The following is a 20,785-nucleotide window of genomic DNA, read 5'->3' as shown; positions in this document are numbered from 1 at the left end:
AGTTTCATGTAACCTGAAAAAAATTTTAATGTATAAAAATAAAGTATGCATTGGAGAAATTAAAAACAAATTCAAACCACAGACTCAAAAGAATAAACCTATCTTAGTTTTGTACATAATGTTCCTGTACCATAAAGATCCAGCATAAACACTAAAACAAAGGGAGTCACGTAGAATTGAGTGTAGTCTTGAATACTCATCCCCCCACAACAAAAAAAGGGGTCACAAGGGGTGATCTCCAAAGCCCCTTCCAGACATTACATTTTATGATTTTTATAACATGGCAAGGTTATCAGAATCATGCTCTGAGACCAGTAGTGGACATACAATGTGCCTGAGTACCTCATTTTCTGAAGACATACAATTTCTCCTCGAAATTTACAGTGCTTTGATTTCTGTGGAGATGTCAAGTACAGCTATCTTGAATACCACACCATCTACTCACATTTATTTAGAAATGAAACTTCCATCATACAAAGTAAAAAGTCACTTTGTAGAACAATGTTTTTCTAAGAAATTATCTAGGTGTTTCTCAGTTTGTTAGGTCAATATTGTTGCCATTTTATAGTAACAGAAATAGTGAAAGTCAAATGATGCAGGGTTAATTGATATTGCTATCAGACCTAGACTGAACCATGATGCTTCTGGCTGACTTCAATTCCCCCAATGCTGATTAAGAATTATGTCAATAAGGGGCACCTGGGTGGCTCAGGCGGTTAAGTATCTACCTTTGACTCAGGTCATGATCCCAGGATGGAGCCCTACATCGGACTCCCTGCTGAGTGGGGAGTCGGCTTCTGCCTCTGCCCCTCACCTCACTCATGCTCTCTCTCAAATAAATAAAATTAAAAAAATTTTGTCAATAAAATAGAACCATTTAAATAGCTACTGTTATTACTAGTTTACTTGAGTTCTGAACTCAAGGTATTTCCAAAGACCCACAAGATTACCATATTGTTGACCATATTATCAGAGGAAAACATAGACATAACTTACATTTTTATGATTGACACATTTTAAGAGGACGAGTTCACGGTAAGCTCTCTTTGCATGAGTCTGATTCTGAAAAGGACGACTCAGTTTCTTGACTGCAACATTTATCCCAAGAACTGTATCAAAAGCGGCACTGTAATCAGGAAATATAATAAGGAACCCATTAGGATGATTCTGGAAAAGACTGCAGTGCACGGTCTTTGTTCAATGTATTCTCTTTTTGGTCTTTGTTCAATGTATTCTCTTTTTGACTAAGTAACAAATAAGGAAATACCTTTCAGCTTGTTTCCACTTAGGGTACCTCTACACACCAAGAGCAAGGCAAGGAGGCTAAGAGGGTAGAATGGACTGACTCCTTTGCAGAAGCACGAACATGCCAGCTGCAGTTAGGAGGCACACTGACTTCTCATTATATTGGTTGACATTATTGTATTTGGAAACAAGTAATTCAATACAAAGCATGTAAGACCAGTCAAGAAATGAAGTCTTCAGTTTAAATATGCCAATAAATTGAAACAGTCACTGGTTATCACAGAATAAAATATAAATATATTCTGGCATATCACGGTGGAGGAGAGGGTTGAGCTCATGAGAAGAATATTATGAGAAGCTTTGTTTGTGTTTTTCCCCAGACAAAAGAATCTAAAAGAAAACAGAAGCCAGCATCTCAGCTCGTGGTAAAATCCCTAAGATACAAAACCCCTAATGTAAGCAATTACTATATATAAAATCCTGCTAGAAATAACTCCTTGTACCATTATAGTATGAATAAAATCTTGCAGAGGCTGTGTTTCTGGCATCTCAAGTTCCCAGCTGAAAGCCATGGTTCCTTTTTCTTCCAGAAAATAGGAAAAATTGAGTAGCCTGATTGTACATTCTGTACAAATTAGTACTAATGGCACTCCTGGTGCTATTATTACCCTTCAGCTACTCATCAGAGGCCAAAAGCTGCTAAGGACCACCTAAGAACCGAAGCATCATTTAAACTATGATGCTTCGCTCATAGTTTACCCAGGGGGGCGCCTGGGAGGCTCAGTCAGTTAAGCATCTGCCTTCCACTCTGGTTGTGATCCCAGGGTCCTGGGATCGAGCCCTGAGTTGGGCTCCCTGCTGTTGGGGGAGTCTGCTTCTCCCTCTCCCTCTGCCCCTCCCCCCGTTTGCACCTTCCCTCATGCTGACTCTCTCAAATAAATAAAATCTTAAAAAATATATTATTTCTATGTATTTATTTTATTCAGTTTGTAACACTGTTTTCACTTATTCATTTCTATTAGTGTTTTTCTGCCAACAATCCTCAGGTCAATCTTTTTTAAATCGAAGGCTAGAGATCATGTTACTTTGTAATTATTTCTAATTCAGGTCACATTATGTGTACATGTATACACATATGTAAATCTTCATGCTCATATGAAAATGCACCATTCATACAAATTATAAAATGTTAATGATAAATCTACTTGTGCAACAATTAATATACACGTGTACTTGTACCTATATTTATCAGTCTTAAAATGTGACAACAGTTACACCTTTTTTGATCTCAAAAGTTTTTGTTCAAAATGAGCCAAATGGGCAGACGTGTACAGACACCTATTTCCACTACTAGTGCCAATCCTTGGAAAAACCACCTTCAATTACTTCTGGTTTGAATTCTTGTGCTCACTCCTCAACTCCAAATATACTTTTATCATTATTTTCTCATTTATCAGTTTCAGAAATTGTCTATCTACTCCCCCAAAACTAAAGATTTAGTCACTTTACTTGAAACCCCGAACTCCTCCCAGTTTTTTGCTCTCATGTTATTTTAAACTTTTCCCTTGGTTACCTTTATAACTCCAAACAATGTGCCTAAACTTCTTGTTCTATCAACTTTCAAGGGAACCTCAGGACCTCCAGTATGTAAGATGAGGCCATCACAGTCCATCTCTTTGGCCTTCAGCACGCTCTGCTCTCTTTCCCTTCCTCCAAACTCTGTCTCAAATAGTCAAGCCAGAGAACATATCTCCTTACTCTACAACTAAGTCTTCTGGGCTTGTTTTGGATGTGTCCAAAAGTTGAAAACCAAGACAAAGAGACTATGTATGCAGGCACATGTCAAAGTTCCTAATTGCAGAGCTGAGATGACATTTCATTTTCTAAGGATCACATGACCCTCATTGCCACTCACAAGAGAATGAGACGACTTCTGGCATCAGTCAAATGGATTTTCTTTTCTTATTCTTTTCAATTCCATCAGTTGTTCAAACATCATGTCCTTTTAAAGCTGTTTGGCATGTGGACCATGACTTTCTAGCTTTTCCACCACAAGTTCCTAACCAAGGATTGTTCTTATTAAAAGAAAGGGAGCCTGGGTAGCTCAGTTGGTTAAGCATCTGCCTTCCTCTCTCTCAGGTGAGGATCCCAAGGTCCTCAGCAGGGAACCTGCTTCTCCCTCTCCTCCCTGCTCTTGCTCTCTCTCTCTCAAATAAAAGTTGGGGGGGTGGGGAGAAGAAAAATACCCCTTTCTGAAGGCTATCCCCAGTACTTTCTACCTTCTCACTCACATATTGTTTGGGGTCTATTCCATTCTTGAAGATATTTTTTTCTTGCAATTTCTTTCAAGACCTGCTGCACAGCTTCATCCCTGGAATTTTTTTCACTGGCCCCCATGTTTCTGGTCATACATGTTCTCATATTCTCTTTCTTGGTAGAATACATACATCCTCAAGGAATTTCCTCAGAAAAAGTGTATGGAAGATAAATGATCTTATTTTGCTCTCAGCCTTGACTGATGGTTTGTCTTCTGACTTCACATTCAATTTTCTCTGAGAACTCCACAGATTTCCAACATTGAGTACTGGTGATATTCATTCCTCAACTTCCTGTCCTGTTCCTCAGCTTAATGATTTATCACAAAGAGCCATGTTTTGTCGGCATCACTCCAATAACCCCCACAACATCTACTAATCACTATCCCTCCTGTCCCTCAAAGATGACAGGAGGGATACTTCTGACTACATCTGACTTTTATGATAATCACTTCCTTGCTTCAACCAGCTAAACATGAATTTTCAAGCTCCCTCTCCCCACCTCCCATGGCTTATTTTTGCCTAGTTTTTGAAATTTGACTTCTTTCACTCAACATTACATTTGTGAGACTCGTCTGTTGTTGTGTGTAGCTATTCTGTGTCATTGCTATAATATGCCTTTGCATGGCTATATGACATAATGTTGATAGACACTTTGGTTGTTTTCAGTTTGCAAGCGATTACAAAAAACATGGTCATAAATGTTCTCACACAGGGCTCTGAGTCCCCTATGCATGCATTTCTGATAAGTACATAGCTAAGGATGAGACTGTATATATTTTAGTAGATAATGTCAAACCACTGTCAAAGTGGTTCATTCTACCAATTTCTAGACATTTGATTTTTACGTATATTGACCCATGTCCTACAACAAGGCTAGGCATACTCTCATTAAATTAAGAAACAGGAGCTGGGGCTAATCTAATCACAAGAGCCCTTTAGAAGCAGAGTTTGTTCTAGCTGCTGGGAAGAGGAGAAAGTCTGAGATTTTTTATCGTGAGAAGGGTTAGACGGACCACTGCAGCCTAGAAGATGGGGGGGGGGGGGCGGCATTGTAAGAAGGAATGTGGGAGGCTCTAAAAGTGTGGTGGCCCTTGGCTGACAGAGAGCAAGGGATGGAGACCTCAGACTTACAGCTGCAAGGAACTGGGTCCTGTGACTGTGCTTGGAAGCACATTCTTTCTCAGAGCCTCCAGATGAGAGTGCAGCCCAGCCAACATCTTGATGTCAATTTGGTGAGATATTGAGCAAAAACTTGGGCAAGCCCATGCAGATTTCTGACCTATAGTACTATGATATTATAAATGGCTGTTTTTTTTCTTTAAACACCAAGTTTGTGGTAATTTATTATGCAGCACTAGAAAACTAATACATCTGCTCTTCTGTAGTTTTCTATACTTTTGTCTCTTTGGGCTTCATCCTGGAATTTTTTCCTGATCCATTTTTCAGATTGATAAATCTCTCTTCAGTTATATGGTCTGCCTTAATTTCCTTAATTATGGAAATAATTATTTCCTTAATTATGGTCCCTTAATTTCATAATTTGATTTCTTATCTTACAGTTCTAGAGTTTCTATTTAGTTCTCTTTTTTTCTAAGTTCTCATTTTTCATCTTCCCTTTTACCATCCTGAACATAATATCATAGCTACTTAAAAGTTTGGATCTAATAATACCAATTTCCCCTCTGGATCTGTTTCTTTTCTGTTTGTGCTGGTGAGCATGTTGTCTAATCTCCTCAGTGACTAGTTATCTGTGATTATGTGTTGCTATCTAGAAATAATTTACTATCCAGTATGATACTGTTTTCCTCTAGGGAGAATTTAAATTCACTTCTTCTGGGTACCTGGTGCAGGGCACTAGCAATTTCAGTTCAAGTTCAGTGAACTGAGGTGATCTGAAGCAGAGTGGCAGTGCCTGCAGGGAACGGTTTCTTTCTGGTTCATTCTCACTTCCTGGATGCAGTCCTTTAGAGGACTCCACTCAAAGTGAAGAAGTTCACCAGGCCCCTTACAGGGCCCTGGGCTCCAATGTCTGTCTGCCAGTGCCCCCCAAGGCAATCTCAAGTATTACTCAATACCTCAGCTGCCCATTCTAGAATTTTCAAATGTCCTCAGGGGAAAGAGCCCCAAATCCGGGGCTCCCCTCACTAGGCTTCTGCCCTCCTCTGGATCCTGTCTTAGTAATTCTTCATTCACCTACTTGCACTCTAAGTGCAAATGCTGAGTGCGAGGGTGAGGACGGGAATGCTGGGAGCCAACTGGCATGAATGTTTCATAATGAACACTCCTATTTCTAGCCACTTGTGTCATCTTCATTTTCTGTATTTGTCATCTCTATACCCACAGCCTCTTTGGGGTTTTACTATAGATAGGTCCTCTTCCTTGTGCAAATGTCTTGTCTACTTATTCTCACTTCCTCTGCTCTGTTTATCTGCACCCAGTTCCCAATTACTTTTTACATTTGAGAAACTTGTTAAAAGCTCTTCTGCACTAACTGTCCTGGATCATCTTGTTAGCTTCTGATCCAGAAGCTGTAAACCACTCATTTTAGAGATGAAACTATTAAGACCCACAAAGACAAAAGGATTTGCCCAAGGTCACAAAAGACTCCTGCGATGTGGATCACAGCTGGCCTAGGAACCCAGTCCTCTCGAATCACACTCTTCCTGCACTTTAAGCTATACACCTTCTTCATCATAGAAATGTTGTTGCAGAAAGTTATGTGTTTATTTACTTGCACTACTAGAAAGAAAATAAAACGGTGTGAGAGCAGGGCAACATTCATGGGTACACAGAACCAGAGAGAGGAAAAGGAGTAAGAGCTAGACTAACCATTTCATGTTCAGGTTAATGGTCCCTTCTAGGGACTGCCGGATCCAATATTAAACATTTTTTTAAAAATATACACTTCCTACAGCTGTCCATAAAACAGATAATCCTAATTTGGTTGAACAACCTGAGATTTTAGAAGGACAAAGAAAAAACTGAATTGATATAAAAGAAATGTACACACATTTTCCCCACTACAGCGTCAAAATCTTCCAATGACTTAATTTTATTAAATAATTTAGTTGATGCTTATGAATAATCCAAAGCTATTAACATTTTAAAACTTACTTCCTAATTTATTTTACTAATATTTTTAATGAACAACAAAAACATAGAAACAAATCAAGGACAATTGCAGAAACAATTAAAAATTGTTTTTACTCTGATCACAGCTCTTCCATGTAATCCCATTCCAGTACTGGTACCTTGGCTTGCCCACACTCCAGTCCCTAGGTCTTTATAAAGCTCTACTTTGAACAGACAATGAACAAGTTTGGTAAACCATGTACTATTGCTACTATGATATTTTATTTCTCAAAAATGTAAGAACATGGGATGCCTGGGTGGCTCAGCAGTTAAAGTGTCTGCCTTCAGCTCAGGGCGTGATACTAGAGTCTCCGGAATGAGTCCCACATCGGGCTCCCTGCATGGAGCCTGCTTCTCCCTCTGCCTATGTCTCTGCCTCTCTCTCTCTCTCTCTCTTTCTCTCTCTCTGTGTCTTTCATAAATAAATAAAATCTTAAAAAAAAAAAAGTAAGAACATGCATGCCCCCTGTGTTAGTTTCCTATTACTATTATAAGAAATTACCACAAATTTCCTAGTTTAAATAACAGATTTACTATTTTATGGTTCTGGAGTGAGAGTGAGATAGTGTGTGTGTGTGTGTGTGTGTATGTGTGTACACGCACGTGCACTTGCACATGTGCACATCGATCAAGCATTTGGTTCAACATAGCGGAGGCTGGATTCTAAACATGAGCTGAGATTACCTGGGGACATTTCATACACGAGATTAATCTTGAAAGACCAGGGATAGTGTCTTGAAAGACTGGTGGGTTTCTGAGGACAATCTAACTGAACATGCGTTGGGAACAAAAGTGATGGTCATGGGAAAGAACCTGCCATGTTTGCAGGGAAAGGAACGCTGGAGAGAACTGGTTATCTAGAAGTTAGGGCTTGATGGTGGGGACATTCAGGTCTTTCTGTCACTGATGGACAGAAAGGGGTCTGTCTGGCACCATTAGTAGTTTCTTGCTCTATTCACACTTGATCTTAGCCAAAAGGTCGAGAAGCGATTTCTTGCTCTATTCAAACAAGGGGTAAGGCTGCTCCTTGCACCACGTACAGAACATTTTTCTTCCGAGAACTTTTAGCAAAATGCCAATACCCAAGATGCTAATAATGCAAAATAGAGCCAAGAAGAAGTCCTCAGAAGATGTGGGGAAAGTCTCATGGGAAAAGTACTCTCCTCTCAGTTTGAGGACCACCACTGCTGCAGCTCAACGGGACCACGAAGCCTCAAGCCTGGCAGGAAAGTGAGGGGCAGTCACCCACTGCCCTGGCTGACAGCAAGGCAGCACCAGCTCTGGGGGGAAGGAGCAATGTAGTAATCACAGAAACCAGGTCTCTAGCCATGTAGGCCCAAATCCCAGGATGACACTTCATCTAAAGGCCAAAAGATGAAACATCTCAGAAGTTTAAGAATGATTTTCATAATTGTACCAACATTTCTAAAAAAAGACATCAATGATCTGTGTCACATTAACCCCCTTTGCACGCATCCAGTAAAGTTAACCCCAGCCAATAGGCTTTGATCTGGTAATGATTAATTGGCTGTGTTACAAAGGTAAGTGAATAGTGACATCCAAGACTGTGAAATAAACTGTAGAGTGTGCCTGGGCTCATTAAGTTTTAACTAATTAATTAGGCTTAATCAGCTCCAAGTATCGACTTCTTTCTTTTTTTTTTTTTTTTAAACATTTTATTTATTTATTTATGAAAGACACAGAGAGAGGGGCAGACACACAGGCAGAGGGAGAAGCAGGCTCCACGCAGGGAGCCTGACACGGGACTCGATCCCGGGTCTCCAGGACCACACCCCGGTGGCTGAAGGTGGCACTAAACCACTGAGCCACCAGGGCTGCCCCTAATGACCTCTTTCTTTCTTTTAATTATTTTTTTTAACTTTTATTTATTTATGATAGTCACAGAGAGAGAGAGAGAGAGACAGAGACACAGGCAGAGGAAGAAGCAGGCTCCATGCACCGGGAGCCCGATGTGGGATTCGATCCCGGGTCTCCAGGATCGCGCCCGGGGCCAAAGGCAGGCGCCAAACCGCTGCACCACCCAGGGATCCCCTAATGACTTCTTTCTTGAGCAGAAAGAACAGAAACCCAGTGTTTGATCTTTCCTTTGAATCAAAACTCAGGCTATGGGAATGGGGATTTGCAAGAGATAAGATTTAGAATGGTGTTAAAATTTTAGCCACTACAGGGGCACCCGGATGGTTCAGTTGACTAAGCGTCTGCCTTTGGCTCAGGTCATGATCTCAGGATCCTGGGATCAAGCCTCACATTGTGCTCCCTGTTCAGTGAGGAGCCTGCTTCTCCCTCTCTCTCAGCTCCTCCCCCTGCTTGTGCTCTGCCTCAAACAAATAAAATCATTAAAAAAAATTTTTAGTGACAACATACTTCTTTCTTCCTACCTTTCTGCATGTGAAATAAAAACTGCTCCTATAAATATTAATAAAATTGTCATAAAATCATGTAAAGGAAAATATTAAGAGTTAGTGAAATTACTGTTAGGATTCTGTGAATATATAAATTTAGCTACTACAGGAAAATGACAACATATTTTATACATAATATAGTATGAAAATGTCATCATATATGATACTATGGTATCAGGAGTTAAATATCCACTATAAATGACAAAGATCCTTTGTTTAAGGCATCTTCCAGTTTGCTTTTTTTTAAAAAAAAAGTCCGAGGTGAGATTCACTTACACATGAAATTCACCATTTGAAAGTGAATGATTTCAGTGTCGTTTGGTATATTCACATTATCATGTAGTCACCACCTCCGTATCCAGATCATTCCAAAAGATTTTCATCATTACAAAGGGAAACCCCACACCCACTAAGCAGTTGCTTCCCACTATCTTTCCTCTGTTAACCACAAATTTGTATCTGCCTCTATGGATTTACCCACTTCGGATGTTTCTCATAAATGTCTGGCTTCTTCTGTGTAGCATGTTCTTGAGGATCATCCATATTGTCAGATGTGCCAGTGGTCTGTTCCTTTTTATAAATATCCCATGTATGCATATAACACAACTTGTGCATCTGTTCATCCACTGATGGACATTTGGGCTGTGTCCATCTTTTGACTATAATGAACACTGCCACTAGGAACATGTGTGTACAAATCTTTGTTTGAATATCTGTCTTTAATTCTAGGTGTATTTACTGGGACCCGAGGAACTCCATGTTGAGGAGCTGTCAAACTATTTTCCACAAGTGGTTGCACTGTCTTACATTCTCACCAGCAATGTGTATGGGTTCTAATTTCTTCAATCCCAGTGGGTATGAAGTGGTATCTCACTACGGTTTTGATTTTCATTTCCCTAATGACTAACGATGATACCCTTTCCATGTGCTTGTTAACCTATTTACAGATCTTTGGGGAAATGTCTGTTAAAGTCCTTTGCCTATTTGTTTTTTAAATTGGATTGTCTTTTTATAGTTGTAAGAGTTCCTTATACATATGGATGCTAGACTCTTACTGCATATGTGATTTGTGAACATTTCTCTATTTTGTGAGTTGTTTTTTCACTCTCTTGACCATGTCCTTTGATGAACCAAAGTTTTCAATTTTGATGGAGTCCAATTTTTAATTGTATTGCTCATGCTTTTGGTGTCATTTCTAAGAATCCAAAGTCATGAAGCTTCCCACTTTTTCTTCTAAGAGTTTTATGCTTTTAGCTCTCATACGTAGGTCAATGATCCACTCTGGGCTAACTTTTACAGGACATGAAGTAAGGATCTAACTGCATCCCTCTGCATGTGGATATACAGTTGTCCTGGCACTGTTAAAGAGACTGTTCTTTCCCCACTGAATAACCTTGGCACGCTTTTCCAAAATCAACGGGCCATAAATGTATGGGTTTATTTCTGGACTCTGAGTTTTTAAATTTTTTTTTAATTCAGAATTTTCCATCCTGTAAAATTCTGTCACTGCTTTTCCAGAGGAAGTTTAGTTTATAATGGCATATTAGGAACTTGTGTTTGAAACTAAAAATTTTTAAATGAAAAACACACATCCAGGGCAGCTCCGGTGGTGCAGTGGTTTAGCGCCGCCTGCAGCCTGGGGTGTAATCCTGGAGACCTGGGATCGAGTCCCACATCGGGCTCCCTGCATGGAGCCTGCTCCTCCCTCTGCCTGTCTCCCTCTCTCTCTGAATAAATAAATAAAATCTTAAAAAAATTTTTTTTTAATTAAAAAAAAAACCACACATCCATAATGAGTAATTTCATTATTAAACACTTCTTTAAAAAATAAAGATGAAACGTGGCCTATGCAACCTGGAAGTCAAAACCAATCTCTGTAAAATAGTATTTCATCAAGTAGCACATGATTTTACTGTTATTCACCATGCTGTATTGAGTCATTAATTTTAGCTGCCTGCCGTTTATAAAACCTTCCATTTTACAATGACTTTTAAACTTCCAGTCAGGCTCTCACTGTGGTTACTACATTAAATGCCCTTGATAACAGTCTTGCCAAATTACCTGTGTCAAATGACCAACTGATTCCAAATAAGAGATGGATTATGAATCAAAAGAATGTTTTGTTGTCTAAACCTTTTTATACGAATTGAAGTGTCCTCAATCGGACCATCCAGTGACTTTAAAACTTCTCTTGGCACACTGGATTTTAGTACCAGTACAGCATGCTATCATTTGGAAATTGAGATTACCGTTATTTTAGACACATGCCTACATTCCTTCCACACAGCCCCTTCTCCTGCATTAGCTCTGAACTGAGAAGCTCTGAACTGCAATCTCCTCTTAACCCCCTGGGGCCTCCAACCACCTAGGCTGAAGGAAGCACCTGACTTCCTGATTGCAGGTCTCTATAACCAAGGATCATTACAAACCACTGGTGCAGAGTCTCTAAACTCAAAATCTCTAATGAAAACAAGCACCCCTACCAGAACATCCAGAAGAGTCCTCTCTTATCTGGAATCCCCTCTGCCTACAAGCAGTTAACATTTGATATTTAGCTTTATCAGGGTTTCTTTTAGAGGCAGAGATGATCTTGTTTTTATTGACCCAAAAAAGGAAAAAAAAAAAAAAGTCTTGCCCAGGAAAACTATGGGATAAAAAGTTGGAGAAGTGCTGAAAACTGTAGTCTAGAAAACACGTGAAAGACTTTACCTTTAGCTGGGCAGTGATGTCGCGGCAGCTGACTGTCTTACCATGCAAGAGACTAAGGCTCACGGTCAGACCAACAGTTCTGACGGGCTGGACACATGGCTGAAGTGAGACACCAAGGAAGAGACGGCCAGCCCAACCCCTCACACAGCATCCCTTCCTGGTTAATCCATGGGGTGATAATGACACTGAGTGGCCTCGTCCTGCCAAGGAAGGGCAAGGCACTGCAGTGACGGCGCCTAGAAATGAATAGGAGTGATTGGGGGTAAAAGGGGGGGAGGGAGAGGTGGCCAGGATGAAGAAATGAATAAAACTCCAAATTTCTGTTACAACTCACTGTCATACCTATTACTCTAGTTATCTAATGACAGGAGGAATGAAAAAGAAAGAAAAAGAAAAAAGAAAAAAGAGAAAAACTGCTACCTATTTAAATTTATGCAGCATTCTAAGAATTTAGGTTTGTATCCTACAATATGACTACATATAACTAGAGCAAGAGGTTGACTCAATTTAGTTCAAAAACCTATTGCAATGAAAAGAGTATTTTTTTTTTATCATCAGTGTTTTCTAAGTCCTGACAATTTAGTTTTATTTAGTTTTTTTGATGAAAAAAACTCAGTCCACGCTACTGAAACAGATCATACTTACCAAACAATTCCTTGGGCTCCAGAGCCAATTGGTTTCAACTGCTGATAACGTTTTAAGACAGTGAAAGTTGAGTCTGCCACTTGCACACTGTAAAACTGACTGTCACATTTACTGTCACTCATGATGTAGTATCATAGAATATTCCAAAGAGTTGGTACAGTCGTCAGGTTCCCTAAAAGGAAAACAGAATGAACATACATTCTGAGATTACACATGTGTAGCTCACTTAAAGAGTGCTGCAAATTTTCTGGCATAAGACAATGGGGCTGTAAGTTGATAAACTCAGTTGCACCAAGTTCTGAACTTCAGCAACATGCAAAAAAAAAAAAAAAAAAAAAAAAGGCAACATTTCAGAGGTACGAGGCCCTCGTGAAAGGAAGGAACACTCAGGCCAGGGATGACCAGGTTTCCAGGGAATGGACTAGGAAATAACAGCCTTTCTTTTACTTGTACAGTTTGCTAGCCATGACAAGATTATGTCACTGTATGACTCTTATCAGCTTGCTTCCTGTGGAACTGGCATATGCTGGGCTGTCTCAGGGATGACGGCATTCGGGAGAGGTTTCAAAGGGATCCTTCTATGATTCCTGCAAAAACTACAAAAGGAAAAAAAAAGGAAAAAAAAAAAACTACAAAAGGGCCTATCTTCTTCTAAGTCCACAAATTCAGGTGAAGTGATGAAGCAGAAAGCAAGTCCTATGTCAAAGTGACTGTAAAAGGAGAAAGTTACAGAACAATGGGGTGGCGGGCCTGATGACATGGGTATGTGCCTGGGCACATCCTGGAGCGGACCTGCATTGCCCAAACCCCACATCCAGCAGGCTCAGTAAAATCCCTAGATGGAGAACTGTTGTAACCTATGGTCAATGACATGGATGCTCTGACATTTATTTATGATAAATTAGTAAAAACTGGCAGTCCCAAAGTGGCCTTTTGGTGGTTCAGGCAATAGGCTGAGATCCCTACCATGCAGGAGCCTGTGTGATTTTATACAGAAAACAAGCAAACAGAAATCAGCAGGCAGCTACATTAATTTGGTTCCCTGGCTCTTGTCTGAAGACATTTATTTAAAAGTCAGCAAGCTATTTATTTTGCTCTTTTTAAAAAAATTACCAAGCCAACAATAACATTCTGTATGCCTTAAAACAGGAAATTTTATTGCACAGCTCCAGCAAATTCCTGTTTGTTCTACCATCTAATATTCGATGTCGACCTGCTGAGTTTTCTGGAGTGATAATTTTGATAATTTGTATTTCAATAAAGTGATGCCTAGAATTTCCATTAAACCTGGAAATAGGTTGATTAATAACAAGTGTAAACAAAGAATCTGGATCGAATGAATAGTTTCTCCAACTGGATAGTTTCTCCAACTGGCCACTCCTTTCACTGCCCCTTGCCAGTTTTTTTTTTTTTTTTTTTTTTAACCCATTTTCATGATTACCAGAAGCCGCTGTGACAGACTCACTGCACACTGGCAGGGAGTACCTCTGGGAAGCCAGCACTGCGCTAGATGAATGGACTCACGGGCTTGTGACAACCCAGAGCAGGATTATCAGTGCCTGGTAGGCTGTGAGCTAAATGGCCTGGCCAAGCCATGCCTAAGGTCCAGGTGTACGGGAACTGGTCTGTCTTGCTTACTGAGGCATCTCACACTGCTGGGACAGGATGACAGTATAAGCATTCAATAAACTTTTGCTGCCTTGATCCATAATTCAGTATCTAGTGATTCTCTCATGACGTTGCTTCATTTTACTGACATCTGAAGGAATATCCATTTCTAAAGAGGATTTTTTAAATAGTTTTTATGAGGCTGAGACAATTCAACTCAACACTCATGGGGTCCTTTTGTACAAAAAGGTGTTAAGTGACATAGGTAATATAGCAAGATCAGCTAGTCCTTTTTTTAAAAAAAGATTTTATTTATTTTGAAAGAGAGAGAGAGAAGGAGAGGGCAGGCAAGCAGGGGGAGGGGCAGGGGAAGAGGGAATACTTCAGGCAGACTCCATGCTGAGTGTGGAGCCCAACAGGGGTCTGGACAACAGAGTTGGATGCTTAACTGACCGAGCCACCCAGGTGCCCCCAAATCAGCTAGGCTGGAAACCACACATAATTCGCTAGTTGAGGGAAGAAATGTGAGACCTGAGGCTGCTATCCATATTATAACACAAATTACAATAACATAAGGGCATAAGCAAGAAGTAAACTAATTCAAAAGGCAAAAGAGGTGCTACACACTGGCAGGGGTGCAGAAGGCAAGGACGACTTCATGGAGGAGGTGGCATCTGCCTTGGACTCTTTTGCCAGAGACAGACAGCAGAGGTACAGAGCTTGAGCGGACTGTGCCCAGACCTGAATTGCTCAAGTTGGTAGATTGGCGTGCAAGTGCCAAGGATCAGAGGGAGACCCAGAGGAAAGGCAGGTGGCCACTACAACCCGCTGTTTCTTAGCCCTACTGCAGTACACCAGCACTGTTGGCCTTCAAAAAGCACTTCCTGACACCACTGTGGACAAGGTAGGTCCTATGCTGGAACAGCCAGTGTGTCTGTCCTTGGTAAGCTGACACTGTGGGCATACTCAGGAAGAGCCCCCGACACAAGGAGACCCCTAAACCCAGAGGATAGACAAGGCTCTGGGCAAGAGAGGAGCATGTGCAGAGAGGTGGACGTGCCTTCTGAGCATGACAAGTCATTGGATTTCGTTCTGCTGGGCAGTAGGGGAAGAAGCAGGAGAAAGAGAAGGACGCCAGATCACCATGGGCCCTGGAAGCTGCTGGGAGCCATCTGGGCCCGGGCCTGAGGGCTGTGGAGCCATCAAGGCAGAGAGGCAAGTGCTCTGATGTGCTTTCCAGAGTGCTCATTCGGGAAGCTGAGAGAACGGTGGCTTGGGTGGGCAGGACAGAAGACAGATCTGGAGAAACACAGCAGGGCCATGGCGGGTGTGGAGAGGAAAGGAATGCACGGTGTGGAGGAAGGGTGTACAGGACCCAGAGAAAAGGAGGAGAAATCAGGTGAAGCAAGTGGAGATAGGGCACACATGCAGTCTGCGAGTCTGGCTTGGGGCAGAAGCATGTGCAGTGCCTGAGAGATGAGCAGCATGATAACCCCGGGCTGCTGACGAGCTCCAGGACCCACGCCTCCATCTTTGGTTTTAGTACAGAAGCCTCCGTGCTCTGGCTGGACGGATGGCTGCCCAACCAGAGATGACATCTGACTGCGTTCCTGACAGCCAGGAATGGCCAGATGACCAGCTTTTGGCTGATGAGATACGAGCAGAATGATGTATGCCACTTCAACATCATTTTTCTTTTCTTTTCTTTTCTTTTTTTTTTAAAGAAAGCTGCTTGCCATTCACCTTACCTTTCTTCCTTGCTGCTGGCTGGGGGAATAGCTGTCATAGATCCCAGAGTTGGAAGTCACATGCTGAAGACAGCAGAGCCACCCACCAGCCAGAGTCCTGAATGATCTTGTGGCACAGAGCCGCCCCCTGTTCTGGTCCACCTGCCCACACTGAAGCTAAGTCAAGCCTTGTTGAGCAGCCCTGCAACTCTCTCTGCCACAGCTGCTGTAGCCTAGATTCTGACTGGTACACCAATAGGTTAGCTTTTGTGAATATGGGGAGAACATAATGTCATTAGGTTTGAGAATTGATGTATTTTCATCTCAGGATTTAAATAATTTTTAAATTAAAGCATGTTGCCCTTAGTTGCCAAAAACAAAACAAAACAAAACAAAACAAAAACAAAACAAAACCAAAAACCAAAAACCAAAAACCAAAAACCAAAAACCAAAAACCAAAACAAAACAAAAAAAACCAAAAACCCAACCAACCAACCAACCAAACTCACCTAAGAGAGAAGTTGTCAAAGCCACCTTCTCTGCCCAACTTGGGCTTCGTGAGCACCTCAGGGCAACCCAAGGAAGCCAGTAATTTAGCCAATAATGAAATCAACTCTGCTGAGATTATATTTCAACAAAATGGACGTCAACTAGGTTTTAGAAGACAGTTTACAAATTGGGAAGAGTATGAATTTTTGTGCTATCACCACACTGAAGGTGCAGTCAGTGCATTCACTTCCCTCAGTACAGGGCGCTAGTTCCTCCCCTGGGATCCCTGCAGTGAGACCCAGTCCCTGCCCATCCCAAGTTGCTTCTGGACTGTCAGTTTCCGTAGGCCTGTGTCTCCCTCCCCCAGGCCGGGAGCACCTCACAAGCAGGGAGGGTCTGTCTTCCCTCTCCTCCATCGAGAAATGTAAGGAAATGTCCAATGTCTACCAATCAGCCATTGAAGAAGCTCCCTGGGGGCCACGCTCTGCTCCCTGGGTTCTTCAGACTTGAGTGTGCTGGGCGAACCCCTCTGGGGAAGGAGTGAGCACAGCCCTTGCTAAAGGCATCTGGCTCACATCCACACCCTTCCCTCTTTACCATGCTGCTTCAATGAACCCTTGTTGAATGAAGCACTCTGATCTAAAATCCCTATTTGTCGAAGACTGAAGACTTGTAGAATCCTCTCCAGGATTCTGGAGTAAAATCTACCCACTCTACAGACAAGCAGTGGGTAGGAGGAACATCCTACTTGTTTAGAGCCTAGAATAAGAAATGTTTCTTTAAAAAAAAAAATTCTCAAAAAAATTTAAAACATTAAAAAATAAAAAATTCTCTGACATTCTAAATATAAGCAATTCAACTACTATAAATACAATATTAATGTCCAAGTCTTGCGGGGACATCAGGTATCATCCGCTGGGACCTCCCAACATTTCATGAGGGCGTCTTGTGCACCAAGCACAAGGCAAAGGTTGTTGAAAGAGCACTAACCAGATAGACCCTTCCCATGAACAGCCAAAAGTATAATTATCACACCACCTAGGAAGTGGCTTGGGGGGAGATGTGGGCCTAAGAGCAGGAACCCAGCAGAGTGGTGGGGGTGGGTATGGGGAGCCAGTGAATGAGCAGGAGTATGTGAGTGAGAGTGGATATAAAGGAAGGTTTCCCAGAGGGGTCAAGACCTGAGTGCAAGTCTGTTCACAGTATCAACCCAGGTGTGAAAGAACAGGCATTCTCATACATGCTGGTAAGCACCGTAAATTGGCACAACATTTTTGGGGAGGAGAATATGTAATATCTAATGAACATTTTAGATGCATGCGACTCCTAACCTGGAAAGTACAATTCCTCAAATGTATCTGATAAACATATATGTACAAATATTCAAAGATATTTGTGCAAGAATGTTTCGTGGCACTTCTTGTAACTGGCAAAAAAAAATGAGAAATAACCTAAAATGTACACTTGGAATGAGTGAATAAACTATGGCATAAAAGCATAATAAAGCCATTAAAAATAATGTAGGGATTTGTGTCCTGAAAAGGGATGATATCTAAGATATATAAAGGAAATAAAGCAAGTTAAAGAGTGCACGTATTAAATGTCAATCTATGGGAAAAGCCACACACACACATACACACACATGCACGTGTGCATGCACAAACACACCTGTGCATACACACACTATGCTAGCAAGTGCTGAGACACAGTGGAAAATGAGACTTTCACTCTTCCCACTATAACTTTCTGTTGCTTTTTCTTAGTCATGCACATATTTCACATAAAAAAAACAAAAAACAAATTAAATCTTTTTAAATGAAGAGCTGAGACCTAAATGTAGGGTAGGTTTGGTACAGCTGAGACTGGAGGCAGGAGTGGGCCAGGCTCTAAGCTACATGGATATAAATGCCCTCCACACAGTCTGGCAGGTGAGCAGGACTGCTCCCACTCTACAGCTGAAGACAAGAGCCGGAAGACAGGAGGGAGCTGCCCAAATCCTCAGCTGGAGAGTGGCGTGGTCTGGGGTCTTAATTTAGGTGTGTCTGATGACAATATTCATGTCTTTCCCAATAGACCATTCTAATTCATCTCTCTCACTGTATTTAGGTATGTCCAAGGGCTGGTCAGGACCAGGCCAGGAAAAAACACAGGCCTTTACATCTCATCCTACTGGCTTCACTCCACCAAGACTGTTTTTCTTTGATGATGATGAGTCAGTCATCTACAGATTCAGGCCAACCAACCTTCAACCACAGGAATGGTTCAGAATACCCAGGACATGCAATATCTACAGATTACCTGACCACTGCCATTAAAAGCAGGTTTTCACAACTGCCCTCTTAATTTCAGTACTTGCTGTTCAAGTTTTTAATCCGTTTATTTTTTCTACTTTGTTATCAAAAATGGCACAGCATAACAACTTACTCTGTTTTTGATCATCAAGAGACTTACAGCATCTCAGAGACATCCTTCCGGATGTCAGTTCTTAAACTACACTACAAACTATGATAAAGGACAACCACTAGTGTTTGGTGATCACAGTCCCCACGATTGGATTGGAAAGGAAGGATCCATTGAGGACTCCTCCCTACAGGTCCCTTGCAAATAGCTGGGCCTGTCCATTTCCCCTCCTCAGCCCTGCCTTCCTCTGCTCTGGTTATGGCTTTCTCAGAGCTCCCTCGATATGGCAACTGCCCAAGTGCTCTCCAGGCCTCCATTCCTGCTACCTCCAAACCACTGTACACATGCCATTTAGAAAGGGAGATCTGCCCGCATAAAACACTGCACATGACAGGAGTGGGGTGGGATGGGGCGCCTGCCTGGGTGGCTCAGTTGGTTAAGTGTCTGCCTTAGGCTTAGGTCATGATCCCAGGGTCCTGGGATCAAGCCCCACTTGGGGCTCCCTGCTTAGTGGGAAGCTTGCTTCTCTCCCTCCCTCTGTCCCCCACACTATCTCTCTCTTAAAGAAATATATAAAATCTTAAAAATAAAACAAAACTATGCACGGATGCTCACAGCAGCTACATTTTTAACAGCTCAAAACTGGAAACAATTCAGGTGTCCTTCAGTGGGTGAATGGTTAAGCAAAGTGCTGTACATCCGTACCATTACCAGTCAGCAACAGAAATAAACCAACGACTCTTACACTAAACAACTTGGTAGATTTTAAGGGCATTATCCTTAAGTGAAAAAGCCCATCTGCAAAGTAGAATTTCATTTACACAGCATTCTTGAAATGACAAAATTATAGAGCTGTGGATCAGATTAGTGGTTGCCAGGGGTTATGAATGGTGGAGAGTCAGGGCGGGGTATGTGGCTGTAAAGGGTAGCACAGGGGAGATCTCTGGGATGATGAAACAGTTGTGAATCTTGACTTTGGTGGTGGTGTTTATGCCGACCTCTGCGGGTGATACAACGCCATAGAACTGTATGCACACACTTTCCTGGCTTTGGTATTATACTGCAGTTATGTAAATATACAACCAATGGGGGAAACTGGGTGAAGGATGCATGGGACCTCTCTGTACGACTTTTACATTATCTTATGAACCTAGAATTTTTTCAAAATAAGAAATTCAAAAAGATTTGTTGAACATGCACAGGGATCATACCACTCTCTTGCTTAAATTCCTTTGATGGTGACCAACTGCCTGGAGAGTAAAGCTCTAACCCTTTAACATGGCAGGACCTCTGGCCCACTCTCAGGCAATATGAAATCACCAGAGACCCAGGCTGACATCACAGCTCCTGGCCACCTTTGGTCCTCTTCCTGAGTTCTTCCCTCTGCCTGAAGTGACTTCCCTCCCCATTTTATTCTCCTGACCAGCTTCATCCTCCTTCAAAATCTAGTGAATGCACCCGCTTCAAGGTTTCGTCTACAGCCTCTCCCTTCCCACTGTGGGGGCCTTGGCCCTGTGTTTGGCAGCACAACTTATATTCATTTTATACTGCATGGCGAGTCTATCTCCACTTCACTCTGTGAGCTCCTTAAGAGCAGAAAATGTGTCTGATCCTTTACTAATTACATAGTGGGTGCCCAGTAAATGTCTGTTAAAGGCAAAACTAAGTAGGAGAATAAATGTGGTAGGGCGGTGGGGTGCCATGGTTAGCATTAGGATGCTGGAGTCAGAGGGCAAGCTCCTGGGCAGACTCTATCAAAAGACTGGTAGAATAAATGAATCCTGTAAAGATGCAGGATACAAATTCAATGCACAAAAATCTTTCATGTTTCTCTATGTTGGTGAACCATCAGAAAGAGAAAGTAAATGATGCTTTCATAACTGCATCAAAAAGAATACAATACCCAGGAATAACTTAAAACAAACCAGAAGACATTAATGAAAGAAATTAAAGACACAAATAAATGGAAAAGATACTCTGCGTTCATGGATTGGAAAAAATCAATATTGTTAAAATGTCCATACTACCTGAGGCAATTTAAAGATTCAATACAATTCCTATCAAAATTCCAGGGGCATTTTCCATAGAA

The 20,785-nt window shown here is 41.6% G+C and overlaps 1 protein-coding gene across 6 annotated transcripts in view; it reads right to left on the bottom strand.

Annotated features, from left to right (window-relative positions):
- The window catches only part of MAPK9 (mitogen-activated protein kinase 9), a 51,427-nt gene that overhangs the window by 24,116 nt on the left and 6,526 nt on the right, over window positions 1–20,785 (bottom strand). For 4 of the 6 annotated variants that reach the window (XM_077911095.1, XM_077911098.1, XM_077911096.1 and 1 more), the window contains exons 2-3: window positions 12,473–12,644; window positions 997–1,126 (exon numbers count right to left, since the gene is read on the bottom strand). In XM_077911095.1, the coding sequence (XP_077767221.1) occupies window positions 997–1,126; window positions 12,473–12,594 (252 nt within the window). In that variant the 5' untranslated portion in view covers window positions 12,595–12,644. Of the gene's footprint in view, window positions 1–996; window positions 1,127–11,827; window positions 12,064–12,472; window positions 12,645–20,785 lie in introns of those variants that run through there. The other 2 variants (XM_077911099.1, XM_077911100.1) reach the window with 2 other exon arrangements.

The sequence above is a fragment of the Canis aureus genome, chromosome 10 (genome assembly GCF_053574225.1).
Source record: "Canis aureus isolate CA01 chromosome 10, VMU_Caureus_v.1.0, whole genome shotgun sequence".
NCBI lineage: Eukaryota > Metazoa > Chordata > Mammalia > Carnivora > Canidae > Canis > Canis aureus.
Note: the sequence above shows the minus strand (reverse complement) of the source record. Positions and strands in the feature narration are given on the sequence as shown.